Below are 19414 nucleotides of genomic sequence, written 5' to 3' on the forward strand. Positions count from 1 at the left end.
GAAAACAAAAATGAGGATGTTATAATGCCTTTTTATCACTCCATGGTGCGACCGCACCTCGAACATTGTGTTCAATTCTGGTCACCGTATCTCAAAAAAGATATTGTGGAATTAGAAAAGGTACAGAGAAGGGCGACGAAAATGATAAAGGGGATGGGACTTCCCCCCTATGAGTAAAGGCTAATACGGCTAGGGCTCTTCAGCTTGAAGAAAAGGAGGCTGAGGGGAGATATGATAGAGGTCTATAAAATAATGAGTGGATTGGAACAGGTAGATGTGAAACGTCTGTTTATGCTTTCCAAAAATACTAGGACTAGGGGGCATGTGAAGAAGCTACAATGTAGTAAATTTAAAACAAATCGGAGAAAATGTTTCTTCACACAACATGTAATTAAAATCTGGAATTCGTTGCCAGAGAATGTGGTAAAGGTGGTTAGCTTAGCGGAGTTTTAAAAAGGTTTGGACGGCTTCCTGAAGGAAAAGTCCATAGACCATTATTAAATGGACTTGCGGAAAATCCACTATTTCTGGGATAAGCAGTATAAAATGTTTTGTACTTTTTTGGGATCTTGCCAGGTATTTGTGACCTGGATTGGCCACTGTTGGAAACAGGATGCTGGGCTTAATGAACCTTTGGTCTGTCCCAGTATGGCAATACTTATGTACTTATGACACAGATCTTGCTTGTTGCTAAAGCAATGAATATTCATGAGAGAAATCTGTATGTGGCGGCAGCGCATGCAAATCTCTCATATGAATATTCATTGAGGATATCCTGAAAACCTGACTGGCTGGGGTGCCCCCAGGACCAGGTTTGGGAACCACTGTTTTACAGTATAACCAAACACAATACATGAAGTGTAGGAAGATAACTATAAGACAATTTTGTATTCTTCTGTTAAATAGTTACAGAAGCAGGGTGTGTCAGACTGATCTGATGGTGTTCTACCAAGTTTGTATGAAATGGAATGTATTGATGGATTTTGTGTTATCTATTGAAAAGGTATTCCATATATGGCATGGAGGGATGGAGTGCAGCCTTGACCAATGTTCCTCTATGCAGGAGTCCTCCACCTATGTTCCTACCAGTGTGGAGAGCTGTTTCAGTATCACATTTTCAATAGTGAAGGACAGGCAAGCTCTGCAGGAATCCAAGGAACTTGCCTGTCCCTGGCAATTGAACATATGATACTTAAACAGCTCCCCCACCACCACCTCCGGCAGAAATGTAGGCGGAGGACTCTTGCACAGCTTAGAGGCAACATTAGCCTTAACAAATAGGAATATAGATAACATGCAAAGGAACAAAGAAATTCATGCTCACCTGTCGAATGGACATAGTGCACAGGATATAGAGGAAGATGAATGAACAGTCAGTGTAATCTTCTCCCAGAAGGTTTCTGTGAGACAAGCCTTGGATATAAGAAAGTGGAACAAATGGAAGCTTGGCTACTACACGGCCATCAAATCTGTACAAGAAATACAACAAAAGTTTAAATGACTCAGTAACAGTGGTGTCACTAGACAAAAGTTTATTTTTGTTCTTTTTTTTTTTTTTTTTTTTTTGGGGGGGGGGGGGGGGAACAACACAGGGGAAGTAACCCGGGTATTGTAGGAGGCAAACCAAACTGACATTTTTTGCATATCACAGACCTCCCCCCAACCCCAGCAACGTCAAATTGTCTATAAAACATACTGTAAGAAGTCTCAAAAGCCTTAGAAATCTTTTTTTAACCAGTTTCAGCCACCCAGTAAAACAAGTATTTGATAGCATCATTCAGTGAATTCTTCTAGATGGGAAACAGACTAAAGAGAATGGGACAGAATCTCAGTATAAGCCTGTCATTTCCAGTTCTGTAACATGTTCTACATTCCAATGAAGCTAGGATGTTTACATTTATAATTAAGCATACAAAAATATATATTAATACTGTATTGTCATTTTGAGAACACACTCATCTTCCACTGGAAACACTTTGCAAAGTAACACAAAACCCTGCAAAAAAATATAAAAATAAAAAAAAGACACTTGGAACCTACCATGCCAAAATAGCACTAACTCCCACAATTCAAATGGCAACAACTCCAAGCATGAAAATGTAACACTGCAGATATTGCACCAAGCCCTAGAACATTCAACACACCTCCTGGATAGGCTGCCTCTATATGTTTCATCTTACAAATTCCATAGGGAAGCTCTCTGACAGAATTCAAGTTTTATGGCGAGCGATAGAAGTAAATTTGAGAGACTGAAATCATACACCCACATGCCCTGGCTTAGGAGTGAGGTTCATTCCTGTCATGGTTTGCGCAAAACTAACCCATTTAGAGAAATTACCCCTGAGGGAAATGCAACAAACTGCTAGAGATCCCTGGAACTACACACTAGCTTAATCCTTCACCTCAGTCACATTTGCAGAACATGGAAATACCCTTATATAACACAGATGAAGAGGTCATAAATTAGAAACAAAAACAAGAACAAACACTGAAATAGGGACGCCTCAAAAAGCAAGACTGAAATGCAGTGCATTTCCTCCTGTACTTTGCAGCATATAAAGACTGACAGAGTTCAGTCCCTAAACACTGAAAATAATGTTCAAACTGTAATCGGCTAACACCGTTATCGGCTATATGTAAGCCACATTGAGCATGCAAAAGGTAGGGAAATGTGGGATACAAATGTAACAAATAATAATAATGCTTTTCTTTTCTTCCTTTGTTGTCGAGCAGTCTTATTCCTATAAGAGGATTGGTCCCAGTCTCTGTTTTCCATTTTTCTTGTCAGTCTTCTAGGTTCTTTTCAAGGGTTTCCTTTCCATGTCTTCTGTTATCTTCCATTCCTCCTCTATACGTCTCTGCCATTGATGTTTCCTTTTCATCTTTTTCTCCATTTTTTCTTCTCTACCTCTCTATTCACTTATATCATTTACCACTCATTTTCTTACTTTTAAGCCTCTTGTCTCCTTTTCACTCACCTACTAGCTTTCCAACTCACTCTCCCCCCAATAGAGCTCCCATTGTCCCCAGTCTCTCTCAGTCCCCAACCTCCTATTTTTCACTCATTTCCTATCCTACAGGCCGATGCTCAGAACTCCAGCGCTATAGCGAACAGTACCCGGGGATAGCACAGGAACAACATAGAAAAGTAGCTCCCCAATGCTCAACACTAATTGCATGCAAATAAAGCGAATGCTACATACCTGTAGAAGGTATTCTCCGAGGACAGCAGGCTGATTGTTCTCACTGATGGGTGACGTCCACGGCAGCCCCTCCAATCGGAATCTTCACTAGCAAAGTCCTTTGCTAGCCCTCGCGCGCCCGCGCGCACCGCGCATGCGCGGCCGTCTTCCCGCCCGAAACCGGCTCGAGCCGGCCAGTCCAGTATGTAGCAAGACAAAACTCTTAAGGGAAGACACAACTCCAAAGGGGAGGCGGGCGGGTTTGTGAGAACAATCAGCCTGCTGTCCTCGGAGAATACCTTCTACAGGTATGTAGCATTCGCTTTCTCCGAGGACAAGCAGGCTGCTTGTTCTCACTGATGGGGTATCCCTAGCCCCCAGGCTCACTCAAAACAACAATCATGGTCAATTGGGCCTCGCAACGGCGAGGACATAACAGAAATTGACCTAAAAAAATTTACCAACTAACTGAGAGTGTAGCCTGGAACAGAACAAACAGGGCCCTCGGGGGGTGGAGTTGGATCCTAAAGCCCAAACAGGTTCTGAAGAACTGACTGCCCGAACCGACTGTCGCGTCGGGTATCCTGCTGCAGGCAGTAATGGGATGTGAATGTGTGGACAGAAGCCCACGTCGCAGCTTTGCAAATTTCTTCAATGGAGGCTGACTTCAAGTGGGCTACCGACGCAGCCATGGCTCTAACATTATGAGCCGTGACATGACCCTCAAGAGCCAGCCCCGCCTGGGCGTAAGTGAAGGAAATGCAATCTGCTAGCCAATTGGATATGGTGCGTTTCCCTACAGCCACTCCCCTCCTATTGGGGTCAAAAGAAACAAACAATTGGGCGGACTGTCTGTGGGGCTGTGTCCGCTCCAAGTAGAAGGCCAATGCTCTCTTGCAGTCCAAAGTGTGCAGCTGACGTTCAGCAGGGCAGGAATGAGGACGGGGAAAGAATGTTGGCAAGACAATTGACTGGTTCAGATGGAACTCCGACACGACCTTTGGCAGAAACTTAGGGTGAGTACGGAGGACTACTCTGTTGTGATGAAATTTGGTGTAAGGGGCCTGGGCTACCAGGGCCTGAAGCTCACTGACTCTACGAGCTGAAGTAACTGCCACCAAGAAAATGACCTTCCAGGTCAAGTACTTCAGATGGCAGGAATTCAGTGGCTCAAAAGGAGGTTTCATCAGCTGGGTGAGAACGACATTGAGATCCCATGACACTGTAGGAGGCTTGACAGGGGGCTTTGACAAAAGCAAACCTCTCATAAAGCGAACAACTAAAGGCTGTCCTGAGATCGGCTTACCTTCCACATGGTAATGGTATGCACTGATTGCACTAAGGTGAACTCTTACAGAGTTGGTCTTGAGACCAGACTCAGACAAGTGCAGAAGGTATTCAAGCAGGGTCTGTGTAGGACAAGAGCGAGGATCTAGGGCCTTGCTGTCACACCAGACGGCAAACCTCCTCCAATGAAAGAAGTAACTTCTCTTAGTGGAGTCTTTCCTGGAAGCAAGCAAGATGCGGGAGACACCCTCTGGCAGACCCAAAGAGGCAAAGTCTACGCCCTCAACATCCAGGCCGTGAGAGCCAGGGACCGGAGGTTGGGATGCAGAAGAGCCCCTTCGTCCTGCGTGATGAGGGTCGGAAAACACTCCAATCTCCACGGTTCTTCGGAGGATAACTCCAGAAGAAGAGGGAACCAGATCTGACGCGGCCAAAAAGGAGCAATCAGGATCATGGTGCCTCGGTCTTGCTTGAGTTTCAACAAAGTCTTCCCCACCAGAGGAATGGGAGGATAAGCATACAGCAGGCCCTCCCCCCAATCGAGGAGGAAGGCATCCGATGCCAGTCTGCCGGTGGCCTGAAGCCTGGAACAGAACTGAGGGACTTTGTGGTTTGCTCGAGATGCGAAGAGATCCACCAAGGGGGTGCCCCACGCTTGGAAGATCTGGCGCACCACTCGGGAGTTGAGCGACCACTCGTGAGGTTGCATAATCCTGCTCAACCTGTCGGCCAGACTGTTGTTTACGCCTGCCAGATATGTGGCTTGGAGCACCATGCCGTTCCGGTGAGCCCAGGTCCACATGCTGACGGCTTCCTGACACAGGGGGGCGAGATCCGGTGCCCCCCTGCTTGTTTACATAATACATGGCAACCTGGTTGTCTGTCTGAATTTGAATAATTTGGTGGGACAGCCGATCTCTGAAAGCCTTCAGAGCGTTCCAGATCGCTCGTAACTCCAGAAGATTGATCTGTAGATCGCGTTCCTGGAGGGACCAGCTTCCTTGAGTGTGGAGCCCATCGACATGAGCTCCCCATCCCAGGAGAGACGCATCCGTGGTCAGCACTTTTTGTGGCTGAGGAATTTGGAAGGGACGTCCCAGAGTCAAATTGGTCCAAATCGTCCACCAATACAGGGATTCGAGAAAACTCGTGGACAGGTGGATCACGTCCTCTAGACCCCCAGCGGCCTGATACCACTGGGAGGCTAGGGTCCATTGAGCAGATCTCATGTGAAGGCGGGCCATGGGAGTCACATGAACTGTGGAGGCCATGTGGCCCAGCAATCTCAACATCTGCCGAGCTGTGATCTGCTGGGACGCTCGCACCCGGGAGACGAGGGACAACAAGTTGTTGGCTCTCGTCTCTGGGAGATAGGCGCGAGCCGTCCGAGAATCCAGCAGAGCTCCTATGAATTCGAGGTTCTGCACTGGAAGAAGATGGGACTTTGGGTAATTTATCACAAACCCCAGTAGCTCCAGAAGGCGAATAGTCATCTGCATGGACTGCAGGGCTCCTGCCTCGGACGTGCTCTTTACCAGCCAATCGTCGAGATATGGGAACACGTGTACTCCCAGCCTGCGAAGTGCCGCTGCTACCACAGCTAGGCACTTTGTGAACACCCTGGGCGCAGAGGCGAGCCCAAAGGGTAGCACACAGTACTGGAAGTGGCGTGTGCCCAACTGAAATCGCAGATACTGTCTGTGAGCTGGCAGTATCGGGATATGTGTGTAGGCATCCTTCAAGTCCAGAGAGCATAGCCAATCGTTTTGCTGAATCATGGGGAGAAGGGTGCCCAGGGAAAGCATCCTGAACTTTTCTTTTACGAGATATTTGTTCAGGGCCCTTAGGTCTAGGATGGGACGCATCCCCCCTGTTTTCTTTTCCACAAGGAAGTACCTGGAATAGAATCCCAGCCCTTCTTGCCCGGATGGCACGGGCTCGACCGCATTGGCGCTGAGAAGGGCGGAGAGTTCCTCTGCAAGTACCCTCTTGTGTTGGAAGCTGTAAGATTGAGCTCCCGGTGGACAATTTGGAGGTTTTGAGGTCAAATTGAGGGTGTACCCCTGCCGGACTATTTGCAGAACCCACTGATCGGAGGTTATGAGAGGCCACCTTTGGTGAAAAGCTTTCAACCTCCCTCCGACTGGCAGGTCGCCCGGCACGGACACTTGGATGTCGGCTATGCTCTGCTGGAGCCAGTCAAAAGCTCGCCCCTTGCTTTTGCTGGGGAGCCGCGGGGCCTTGCTGAGTCGCACGCTGCTGACGAGAGCGAGCGCGCTGGGGCTTAGCCTGGGCCGCAGGCTGTCGGGAAGGAGGATTGTACCTACGCTTGCCAGAAGAGTAGGGAACAGTCTTCCTTCCCCCGAAAAATCGTCTACCTGTAGAGGTAGAAGCTGAAGGCTGCCGGCGGGCGAATTTGTCGAATGCGGTGTCCCGCTGGTGGAGAGACTCTACCACCTGTTCGACTTTTTCGCCAAAAATGTTGTCCGCACGGCAAGGCGAGTCCGCTGCTGGATTCTATTCTCCAGGTCGGCGGCACGCAGCCATGAGAGCCTGCGCATCACCACACCTTGAGCAGCGGCCCTGGACGCAACATCAAAAGTGTCATAAACTCCTCTGGCCAGGAATTTTCTGCACGCCTTCAGCTGCCTGACCACCTCCTGAAAAGGCTTGGCTTGCTCAGGGGGAAGAGCATCAACCAAGCCCGCCAACTGCCGCACATTGTTCCGCATGTGTATGCTCGTGTAGAGCTGGTAAGACTGGATCTTGGACACGAGCATAGAGGAATGGTAGGCCTTCCTCCCAAAGGAGTCTAAGGTTCTAGCGTCCTTGCCCGGGGGTGCCGAAGCATGTTCCCTAGAACTCTTAGCCTTCTTTAGGGCCAAATCCACAACTCCAGAGTCGTGAGGCAACTGAGTGCGCATCAGCTCTGGGTCCCCATGGATCCGGTACTGGGACTCGATCTTCTTGGGAATGTGGGGATTAGTTAAGGGTTTCGTCCAGTTCGCAAGCAATGTCTTCTTTAGGACATGGTGCAAGGGAACGGTGGACGCTTCCTTAGGTGGAGAAGGATAGTCCAGGAGCTCAAACATTTCAGCCCTGGGCTCGTCCTCCACAACCACCGGGAAGGGGATGGCCGTAGACATCTCCCGGACAAAGGAAGCAAAAGACAGACTCTCGGGAGGAGAAAGCTGTCTTTCAGGAGAGGGAGTGGGATCAGAAGGAAGACCCTCAGACTCCTCGTCAGAGAAATATCTAGGATCTTCCTCTTCCTCCCACGAGGCCTCACCCTCGGTGTCAGACACAAGTTCACGAACCTGTGTCTGCAACCTCGCCCTGCTCGACTCAGTGGAGCCACGTCCACGATGGGGGCGTCGAGAGGTAGACTCCCTCGCCCGCATCGGCGAAGCTCCCTCCGCCGACGTAGTCGGGGAGCCTTCCTGGGAGGTGGCCGCTGCCGGCACCGCACGCGGTACCGACGTCGGGGACCTCAACCTGGGCGATGGGCCAGCCGGCGCCACGCTCGACGGTACCGGAGGCGCAAGCACCGCCGGTACCGGAGGGGTAGGGCGCAACAGCTCTCCCAGAATCTCTGGGAGAACGGCCCGGAGGCTCTCGTTTAGAGCGGCTGCAGAGAAAGGCTGTGAGGTCGATGCAGGCGTCGACGTCAGGACCTGTTCCGGGCGAGGAGGCTGTTCCGGGCTGTCCAGAGTGGAGCGCATCGACACCTCTTGGACAGAGGGTGAGCGGTCCTCTCGGTGCCGATGCCTGCTGGGTGCCGAATCCCTCGGCGACCCAGAGCTCTCGGTGCCGACGCGGGGAGGAGACCGGTGTCGATGCTTCTTCGACTTCTTCCGAAGCATGTCACCGGAGCTCCCCGGCACCGACGAGGAGGACGTAGAATCCATCCGTCGCTTCCTCGGGGCCGAAGAAGGTCGGTCTCGGGGGGGCTGTACCGCAGGAGCCCTCAGGGTGGGAGGAGACCCACCCAAAGGCTCACCGCCACCAGCAGGGGAATGGACAGCCCTCACCTGCACTCCTGACGATGCACCACCGTCCGACGACATCAGCAGACGAGGTCCCGGTACCACCGGCGTCGATGCAGCTATCCGATGTCTCGGCGCCGATGCAGAGGCCCGATGCCTCGATCCACTCGATGCAAGGGCGGCCGAGGAAGATGGTCTGGACGCTGACGACGTCGATGCACTCGAAGATCCCGGTGCCGATGCCGACGAAGAGCCCGAGAACAAAACGTTCCACTGGGCTAGTCTCGCTACCTGAGTCCGCCTTTGAAGCAGGGAACACAGACTACAGTTCTGAGGGCGGTGCTCGGCCCCCCAGACACTGAAGACACGACGAGTGTCGATCAGTGAGCGAGATAACCCGGGCGCACTGGGTGCACTTCTTGAAGCCGCTGGAAGGCTTCGATGTCATGGGCGGAAAAATCACGCTGGCGAAATCAAAGTCCGAAATGACGGAAAAAGAGCACCAAAAACTTTAGAGGGAGAAAATCTCGACCGAGGCCGAAAAGAGGCCTACCCCGACGACGAAAGAAAACTTATCGGGGCCAAAAGCTGGAAATACGGGGAGGATTGAAACGGAACCCGGTGGAGGGGTTCCGGAGCACTTCCCGAGTAGAAGAAAAGCTTTTCCGAAGAAAAAACACGTTCAACAATATGGACGCGCGAGGTCGACTCTCCGGGGCTCGACACGGCGAAAAATACGACCGTACCGAGTGCGGACAAAAGAAGACTGGCCGGCTCGAGCCGGTTTCGGGCGGGAAGACGGCCGCGCATGCGCGGTGCGCACGGGCGCGCGAGGGCTAGCAAAGGACTTTGCTAGTGAAGATTCCGATTGGAGGGGCTGCCGTGGACGTCACCCATCAGTGAGAACAAGCAGCCTGCTTGTCCTCGGAGAATATGCACTATGTGAGACCGAAAATAAGGGGGAGGAATGAGCCTGGTGCATGCGTACAAGAGTTATGCAGTAAGCGCAGCTTTTATTCCCATGCCTAGGCAAACCCAGAAGAGAAGCACACACTGGTGCCGTTCATCTGCACTTTTTAAATATAAGCCTTTCAAAAAAAAATTTAATTGAAAGGCTAATACTTATGCATAGAAATCAGGTGCCAAAGTGTGCTTTCATTTTTGGCTTTGACCAGACACGCACACATGTTTCTCTCTCCCAGGGCTTAGAGGTTTGCAGGGGCTTCTTTCCACTTCCCAATTCAATCAAAACCAGCAGATTGATCTGGTCAACAAGATCCTCTACTTTTTCACCAAAAAGGTTGTACCCCTGGCAAGGTACATCCGCCATCCACTGCTGGACCGAATGGTCCAGGTTAGAGACATGCAGCCGTGAGAGTCTGTGCATCACTATACCATGAGCAGCGATTCTGGATGCCACATCAAAAGAGTCGAAAGTACCCCATGCCAGGAATTTACGACACGCCTGCTGACTGACCACCTGGTGAAAAGGCTCGGCCTGCTCTGGAGGGAGGGCATCGACCAAGCTAGACAGCTGCCTCACCGAGTTCTGCAAGTGTATGCTCATGAAGAGCTGGTAGGACTGGATACGGGCAGTGAACATAGCGGCCTGATATGTCTTCCTCCCAAAACAATCCAAGGTCCTAGCTGCCTGGGGGCGCCGAGGCATAGTCTCTAATACTCTTGGCTCTTTTGAGGGCGAAGTCCACCACCATGGAATTGTGGAGTAACTGAAACCTCATCAACCCAGGTTCACTGTGGATCTGATACTGGGAATCGGCTTTCTTTGGGATCACGGGGCCAGACAGAGGGAACGAACAGTTCCGCATAAGGACTTCCTTCAGTACCTTATGTAGAGGTGCTGTCACAGCCTCCTTAGGTGGACAAGGATAGTCCAGGACCTCAAGCATTTCAACCTGGGCTCATCCTTCACCTCCATAGGGAAAGGAATAGCCATAGCCATTTCCCAGACAAAAGCTATAAAGGAAAGACTCAGGAGGAGACATTCTCCTTTCAGATGGAGGGGAAGGTTCAGAGTGAATCCCATACGACGCATCAGAAGTATCTGGGATATACCATCTGACTCCCACGAACGCTCCTCTTCAGTTTTGGATAATACCTCTCTTAGGGAACTCCAAGACTGAGCCTGCCTCAACGCCGATGCCCACATGGACTGCGGCGAAGCTTCCTCCACCGACGTTGAAGGGGAATCAACCTGGGTGGCAGCCGACACTGGAGCCGCAAGCAGCACCGAGGATGGGGACCTCACCGCAGGCGAAGGGCCAGATGCCACTGCAGCAAACGGCACAGAAGGCGCAAGCACCCCCAATACTGAAGCAGACTGATGCAGCAGTCCTTCTAGAAGCTCTGGAGGCAGGGCTCAGATGCGCTCGTCGAGAGCCGCCATCGGAGAAGGCTGCGGGGTCGGCGGAACAGCCGGTGGCAGAGAATCTGCCGAGGCTCAGGTGCAGGCACCGGGCTGCTAAGAGACCAGCGCATTGGCACTTCCTGTATGGAGGGGGGAGCGATCTTCTCGGCACCGACGCTTCTCGGGTGCCGAATTCCTCGACGCCCCGGAGCTCCCGGCACTGTGTGTTGAAGGAAATCGGTGATGGTGCTTCTTCACCTTCGCTCGATGCCTGTCACAGACTCCTCGGTACTGAGGACGACATGGAATCCGTCGGGTCTGACGATGGTCGGTCCCAGGAGGGCCTGCATAAGAGGAGGCCTCGAGGCAGGTGGAGATCCACTTACCTCACTGCTCCCAGCGCAACTTGGTCTCAACAGCCATTACACCTCTGCTCCTGACGTTGATGCTTCCCTCGATGTCGACGTCCTCAGTACCGACGTCGAAGGACTAAAGCGAGCCCCAAAAAGTTTCTCTCGTTGGGCTTCTCGAGCTACTTGGTTCCGTTTCTTCATACGAAGACACCGATTACAAGCAGCTGGGCTGCGGTCGGGCCCAAGGCACTGGATACACCAGGAATGGGTATCGGTACCTGAGATGGTCCGGTTGTACTAAGTACAACGTTTGACGCTACTGGGTGCCCTCGATGACATGTAAGGAAAGACGGCCTCGGCAAAATTAAAGGACTCGATTGTACCAAAATAAAAGGGGCACAAAAAAGGGGAGAAACCCGACCATGCGGTCTAAAAAGCGGCTGCATTGAAAACAAAGAAAACTTAAAAGTGAGGAAAAAGACTAAGTTTAAAATAAAAGGATTGAATCGTTAATTTCTTTAAAAAAAAAAAGCTTCAGATGCAAAAAAAACTCTCGAAAATACGGAAAAAACTCTTTTCCCAGGGCTTAACAAGGAACACAGGAGGAACCTGTCGCACCTCGTCACAGAAAAAAAAAACCTGAGGTGCGCGCTCGTGCGGCGAGCGGGAAGTCGGTGTGCGTTGCACACACACCAGAAGACTCCAGCAAAACTTTTCTGTTTTTTGCTGTGGCAAAATGCCGGTTCCCAGGCCGATGCGGACGTCAACTCACTTGTGAGAATAAGCAGCCTGCTTGTCCTCAGAGAACTAAATGTACTAATATGTGTGGAAAACTTGAGCACAAAGGTGATGAAAGGTCAAAATCACAACAGTTTATCACTGGCAGACAATCACATAGAATATCACATAATGCACAATTTGCACCCTAGTTCACAAAATTATTCACGGAGACGCACCAGCCTACATGTCAGACCTGATAGACTTACTACCCAGGAATGCTAAAAAATCATCCTGTACATTCCTTAATCTTCACTTCCCAAATTGTAAAGGTCTTAAATACAAACTAACGCATGCATCAACCTTTTCCTACCTGAGCACACAATTCTGGAATGCGCTGCCGCAAAACCTAAAAATGACCTATGAACAAGCCAACTTCCGAAGTCTACTGAAGCCCCATCTCTTCAACAAGGCATACAACAATGATCAACAAATATGAATTCCTGTACACACATCCAGAATTGCCCCTACAATATTTGCTTCCCAAACTACTATCATGTTTTTTCATTATCATGTTACCCAAGATCTTCTACTATTACTAAATTAACATTTTCTTTATAATTCTTGTATATTTCTTAAATATCTCTTACTATGTTTGCTTGTTAAAATACTACCATGCTCTATCATTATCATGTTACCCAAAATCCTTCTGCTATTACTAAATGTATACTTTCTCATGTATTCTCATTATTCAGGATGTATTGTAAGCCACATTGAGCCTGCAAAGAGGTGGGAAAATGTGGGATACAAATGCAACAAATCTACATAAATAAAAATGTAAATGTTCGTTTGTTCAAAATCTCAAATCTCCAAAAGTTCTTCACCGATTGCTTTCAAATTTGGACACAACGTTGCATTCGAATACGTGCATGTTTTTATAATACTACTATTATATAGATGTCAGCTGTCGTACTCGCGAAGCGCAAGCAGTGCGACGAGTAATTGCAAATCAAACTGAGGAAGAACGGCCATCACCGAACGACCGAAACAAACAATGGCTCAAATACGTGCCGAGGAAACAGCACAGCAAAAAACAACGCTCGAGGCTCTTGATCGATCACTGCAAGATTTGCGTGGAAACATCAGACCATTTGGGAACACATTAATATTGCTGCAGGCCATTTCAGGCAAACATTACCTGTACTTCCTCGATCGACACCAGCGGACGAAACAAATGCTTGCCTAAAATACTCTTACTTTCTGGCAACATGTAAAGACGTTAAACTTCTACAAATATGCGTGTCCAGCTGCAAAACGATCAATCAGCTCAGATATTCTCACATCAATTGCTGGAAATTGGGAACGGAAAGGTGCCGGTTGATTTGACCTCAGGACGAATTTCATTGCCTCATAACTTCTGCAATTTACTGACCTGAAAACAACAATTGGTTGAAAAAGTATTTCCAAATATTCAAACCAATTATAAGAACCACGATTCGCTGAGTGAACGAGCTATTCTTGCGGCCAAGAACAAAGACGTCTACGAACTGAACAATATTATTCAGTCTAACATTCAAAGCGAGACACTCACATACAAGTCCGTCGACACTGTTCTGGAAGCAGATGAAGCGCTTAATTATCCAATAGACTTTTTCAATTCACTCGATCTGCCAGGGATGCCACCGCACATACTGCAATTGCAAATCGGCGTGCCAATTATCATGGTGCAAAATATCAACCACCCAAAGCTTTGCAACCGCACGCGGCTTGCAGTAAAAAAAATTAATGAGCAATGTCGTACAAGCAACAATCTTGACAGGACCTTTCAAAGGTAAACATGTCCTCATTCCTCGCATTTCTTAGATTCCAACAGATATGCCATTTCAATTTAACAGATTGCAATTCCCAATTCGATTGGCGTTTGCAATCACCATCAACAAAGCTCAGGGCCAATCTTTAGAATTCACCCGTTTACATCTACACACGGATTGCTTCTCACATGGACAATTATATGTTGCATGTTCTACAGTCAGCAAACCAGACAATCTCCATCTCTGCACACACAATGGAACAACAAAAAATATTGTATACCCACAAGCATTGTGAAATTAAACATATTAGAAATGTGCGATTCCTCTTTTCTTTCTTTTCCAGTTAACCAGACTGAGCAACAGCAACGCGTGGCCGGGTAGAGCTAGTAAATAAAATAAATAACTAAATTACACGGAAATTAGTTTCCATTTTTTCTTCTTCTTAGGTCAAGTAAACAAAATTTTAGCAGAGATTTACATTTAAAATAGGACACACCTAATCTGAATATGAAATTAATTTGAAAATTTAAAAGCCTAGTCGTTCTACAGTTTGTTTCTGAATGTTTTAAAAGTATTAGAATAGTATTAACAAAACATTTTGAACAGCTGAACAAACAATATCTTTCTGAAGAACATTTAAGGGTGAAACCACTGTCATACATAAGCAATCTGAATGTCTACGGCACTGGAAGTATACATTGCTGATGTAATAATCTTCAAAATGTCTTCTGAGGTTGACTTCCTCCTTCTGCGAAGCCAAGACCCAGCACAGGGAAGGCCCCGACATTGGCAAGAGCAGCATGTCTTGAAAGGCTGCCGCTGCTAGTGAGGATCAAAGGCAAGTTTCCTGGGGGAATGCGACAGAGATACTGAACTCAAGGAGGGAGATGAGGAAGAAAGATATGTAGGACCCGTGGCGGGGGGGGGGGGGGGGGAGAAGACATGTTAGACCCTGGGGTGGTAGGGGGACTGGAGGGACATGGAGATGTGCTGGGAATGCCAGGAAGGGGAACACAAGAAGGGAGAGAGATCAGACTGGAGGAGGGACGAGACAGAGACTGGATCGGGGTTTGGAAGGAAAGATGCTGGACCCACAGATGTAGAGAGGGCGTTACGCCAGACCATGGGGGGGGGGGGGGTCAGAGAAGAGAGAGGGAGATGCTGGTTCCTGTGGTGTGGTGTGGTGTGGAGGAGTGGCCTAGTGGTTAGGGTGGTGGACTTTGGTCCTGAGGAACTGAGTTCAATTCCCACTTCAGGCACAGGCAGCACCTTGTGACTCTGGGCAAGTCACCTAACCCTTCATTGCCCCATGTAAGCCGCATTGAGCCTGCCATGAGTGGGAAAGCGCAGGGTACAAATGTAACAAAAATAAAAAATAAAAAAAAACACCGAGATGTTGAGCATGGAGTAAGAATAGAGACAAGGACACAGGGCAGTGATGTAAAAGGGGTGGAATAGAACACCAGGGAGCATTGTTGATCTTAGGGATAGGGTCACAGAAGGGTGATGCTGAATATAAGGGGAGGCTAGGAACGCTAAAAGAGCACGTGCTGAACATGGTGGGAAATAGGAACAAAGAGATGCTGGAGAGGACAGATAGGGATAGGGAAATGGGACTTGATATACCGCCTTTCTGTGGTATTTTGCAACTACATTCAAAGCGGTTTACATATATACAGGTACTTATTTTGTACCTGGGGCAATGGAGGGTTAAGTGACTTGCCCACAGTCACAAGGAGCTGCAGTGGGAATCGAATCTAGTTCCCCAGGATCAAAGTCCGCTACACTAACCACTAGGCTACTCCTCCACTGGACACGGACAGAGATGTCAAATAGGCAGGAGACCCTTGAAAGGAGGGAAAAACAGAGAAAGGCAGAAGAGAGACAGACCAAATCGAATAGAAAAATAAAATGCTCAGATAAAGGAAGAAAAAAATATTTTATTTATCAATTGGACCATGTCAGCTTTGGGAAATATGCATCTGGAGCTGATACAAACTCTTTTTGGTTTGACGAGTGTACAGGGCATGGACCACTGTCGTCAGACTCGTTCTTTTCAATATATGGAAATAGATTTTATAGCTGACATAGGTGATATGGACAATTGTTTGAATTTGAAGGATCAGAGTGAATGATGAGGCTAGCAGTATCCCAAGATTCCTGACCTGTGATTTTAGGGGGGGGTTCATATTTCCCAAAAGGTATTTTAAAGCCCGTTCCTGAGTTGCGATTAGGCAGGCAGTTTACTCAGAAAAGTGGGTAGATCTGGTTCAACGGGCACGAGTAGTTGCATATCATCAGCATAGATGTAGAATTTTGTGTCCATCGACAAGCTTCTCAACGAGAGGCTTGAGGTAGATATTACAGAAAATGGGAGACAGTATAGATTTTTGTGACACTCCACAGTTTAGTGCCCAAGGTAATGATGTGCTGTTGCTGAACAGAACTGATTGTTGTCTGTCTGACAGGATTTGAAACATACAAGCAGGGGTGTGCTGGTAAATTTTTAACAACAGGCTCTCTATCCGAGCATAGCTGGCCCTGAAATTTGGGGGGAGGGGGAATACATGCCTCTCTCTCCCCTCCCTTGTGCGGGCACGCTAGGCATACCTTTGATGAGCCTCACCAGCCAATAAATGGACTGCCACCATTCTCTGCTGCTTGTTTCTGGCTCTGAGCAGCATGATGGAACCTTCTTGCGCTTGCATGAAAAGTCCCAGCCTGATGCTCAGAGTCAGAAACAAGGAGCAGAAAGCAGCAGCAGTCTATTTACTTGGCTGCTGGGGCCAGCATCACTGCCAGCAAAGTAAAAGAGAATTCAGGAGGGGGCCCAAGCCCACATTTTGGGAGTCAGTTGTTAAAGTAGCCATGGGGAGGCCTACTTTAACAACCGGCTCCCAAAATTCTTAAAAACTTAACAAACGGCTCTCGCGAGCCTGTGAGAGCCCGCTCCAGCACACCACTGCATACAAGTAATGTGCCACTGATACCTTAAAAGATTGATTCCAGATGCTAATCCACACCGAACTCTAGATTTTGAAAATGCAGCAATGAATGCTTTCCCTATCTCAGCAATAATGAACTACATTTTTCACCTGACTCAGATTAATATAGAAGATGCTCAAACTTGGAATAAAAAGCCATTACAAAACACATGATAGCAGTCCTAACAGCCTTAGCAATGGCTCCTGAAAATGATTTACAAGAAGCACTTGAAATACTGGCTGACTAAATAACCCATCATGAGAAGATGGCTAAACTTTTGTCATACTTCAAAATTCACATACACTAGGGACCGATGTAGATCAAGATGGCATTTTTTGCATCTTGACATGGAACCATTAATAATTTGCAGCTGATGGCACTGCATTATGGGCTGCAAGGCACTTTTTCAATGTCATCACTGTGGACATTCATGGAGGTGGTGGAGAAAGACAGACATACAGAAAACTGACTTCCTACAAGGCATAGCCATTGTTCAACCTGCTGTTCCTAATAAGTATAGAGATCTAAAACTGTATTAAGGAAGTGACATTTTAGTTTACTTGCACAGTATTGCATTGCTCTCACACTGTTATGTCTTTTTCACTTAAAAAAAACATTAAAAGATATATTAACATCTGTATAGCGCTACCAGACGCACACAGCGCTAAACACCTGACACACAGAGACAGTCCCTGCTCAATAGAGCTTACAATCTAAAATAACACAGACAGACAAGACAATTAAGGGTGAGGGAAGTAATGGGTGAGAAGGAACAAGGGGAGGCAACTGAGTAGTAGCTAGGAGTCAAAAGCTGTGGTGAAAAGGTGGGTTTTCAGCATAGGTTTGAAAACAGGTAGAGATGGAGGCAATGAGTAGTAGCTAGGAGCCAAAAGGTTGTTGAATACGAGTGCTTACTTGCTACTGAACTTTTGATTAGTTTAGCTGGGATTACTTGTTTTAGCGCTATTAGTCCTGTATAAAATTTTCTATCTATAAAAAAGGCCTTTGCTTATGTCTCAGTTACTTAATAATCTGCCCTCCATCTTTGTATCGGCCACTTGTGGTACACAATGCACAGCAAGTATGATTTTTTTTCTCATGCAAATGGTCCCACGCTTTTTCTTGTAGGCAACAGTGGGCATTGGAAAAGTCATGCATAACATCTGCATAAGACAAAAAGTCACATGAACAGCTGTGCACCAATGCTTGTGATGTGCAGCACGATGGCCACCAAAAGAAAGACTACACGCAGCAAAAAAAAAAAACGAACAAGAAAACAATAAAAAACTAAACATTACTTATGAAGACAATGAGCTCCTAGAAGAGTTCTTCCTTTATAATGAAAAACTGCTTTCTCTCAGGAAGGGAAAAAAATGGCACATTGGCTGTACGGATAGAAGCTGGAGGACCCAACAGCACCTTTTCAATGAAAAGGCTTCCTTTCTGAGGGAGATAACAGTGCAATGATGCTCAGTTGGTAGTATCCTGGCTGTATGGATAGAGGCTGGAGGACCCAGCAGCACCTTTTCAATGAAAAGGCTTCCTTTCTGAGGGAGATAACAGTGCAATGATGCTCAGTTGGTAGTATCCTGGATCTGCAGAAGCATTTTAGGTAACATAGCACCACTGCAAACTAAAACTTCACGAAGACAGAAATCAGTACCATGGTTTAATGAAGAACTAAAAAAACTAAAAACACAAGTTAGAAGGCTAGAACGAGCATGGAATAAAAAGAAAGATGAATCCACTCTCTGCGCCTGGAAACAACTGCAAAGAAAATATAAATATACAATTAGACAAACCAAAAGATCATACTACAAAACCAAAATAGGTCTAGACTACAAAGACACGCATAAACTTTTCCAACTTGTGAACAAACTATTAGATACCACACCGGTTACTTCTAACATCACAGACAGCCCATCAGCAGACAACCTTGCGAAATACTTCAATGAGAAAATTATAAAGTTACGACTCACAATACCAATCACCACCACCGATTATGAAAAATTCCTTGATTGTCTAGACCCAGCCTTTGATGAACACCCAGCAGACCGAATTTGGACAAATTTCGCTACACTCTTAGAGGTTACTATCTCCTAAGCGATCAACAGGTTCGCCAAATCCCATTGCAGTCTGAACATATGCCCTAATAACCTTATAAAATATGCCCCTCAACATTTCATAACAGACCTCACGTTGCACCTGAATAATATGTTACAAAGCGGACTCTTCCCAAAGGAAAAAGGAAATATTCTACTTACCCCAATACCTAAGGACTCAAAGAAAAAAACAAGTGACTTAACCAACTATTGCCCAGTACCATCTATCCCTCTGGTAACCAAACTAATAGAAAGTTTGGTAACCAAGCAACTCACTGACTACCTAAATAAATTCTCAATTCTTCACGAATCTCAATCTGGATTCAGATACAACCGCAGCACTGAAACAGTACTAGTCACTCTTCTGGCCAAATTTAAACAAGCAATTGTAACTGGTAACAGTATACTTCTCCTGTAATTTGATATGTCTAGCGCATTCGATATGGTCAGCCATAAAATACTACTAAACATCCTAGAATACTTAGAAATTGGAGGAAACGTTCTTAGTTGGTTCAGAGGCTTCCTATCTGAAAGAACATACCAAGTGAAATCGAATTCGAATACATCAGCTCCATGGAAACCTGAATGCGGAGTTCCCCAAGGATCACCACTTTCACCTACTC

The 19414-nt window shown here is 47.4% G+C and overlaps 1 protein-coding gene across 1 annotated transcript in view; it reads right to left on the bottom strand.

Moving 5' to 3' along the window:
• Nucleotides 1-19414, bottom strand: part of TMCO1 (transmembrane and coiled-coil domains 1) — a 250924-nt gene that overhangs the window by 50606 nt on the left and 180904 nt on the right. Inside the window, exon 6 of the mRNA XM_030207196.1 lies at nucleotides 1325-1469. Within this exon, the coding sequence (XP_030063056.1) occupies nucleotides 1325-1469 (145 nt within the window). The remainder of the gene's footprint in view (nucleotides 1-1324; nucleotides 1470-19414) is intronic.

The sequence above is a fragment of the Microcaecilia unicolor genome, chromosome 6 (genome assembly GCF_901765095.1).
Source record: "Microcaecilia unicolor chromosome 6, aMicUni1.1, whole genome shotgun sequence".
Lineage (NCBI taxonomy): Eukaryota > Metazoa > Chordata > Amphibia > Gymnophiona > Siphonopidae > Microcaecilia > Microcaecilia unicolor.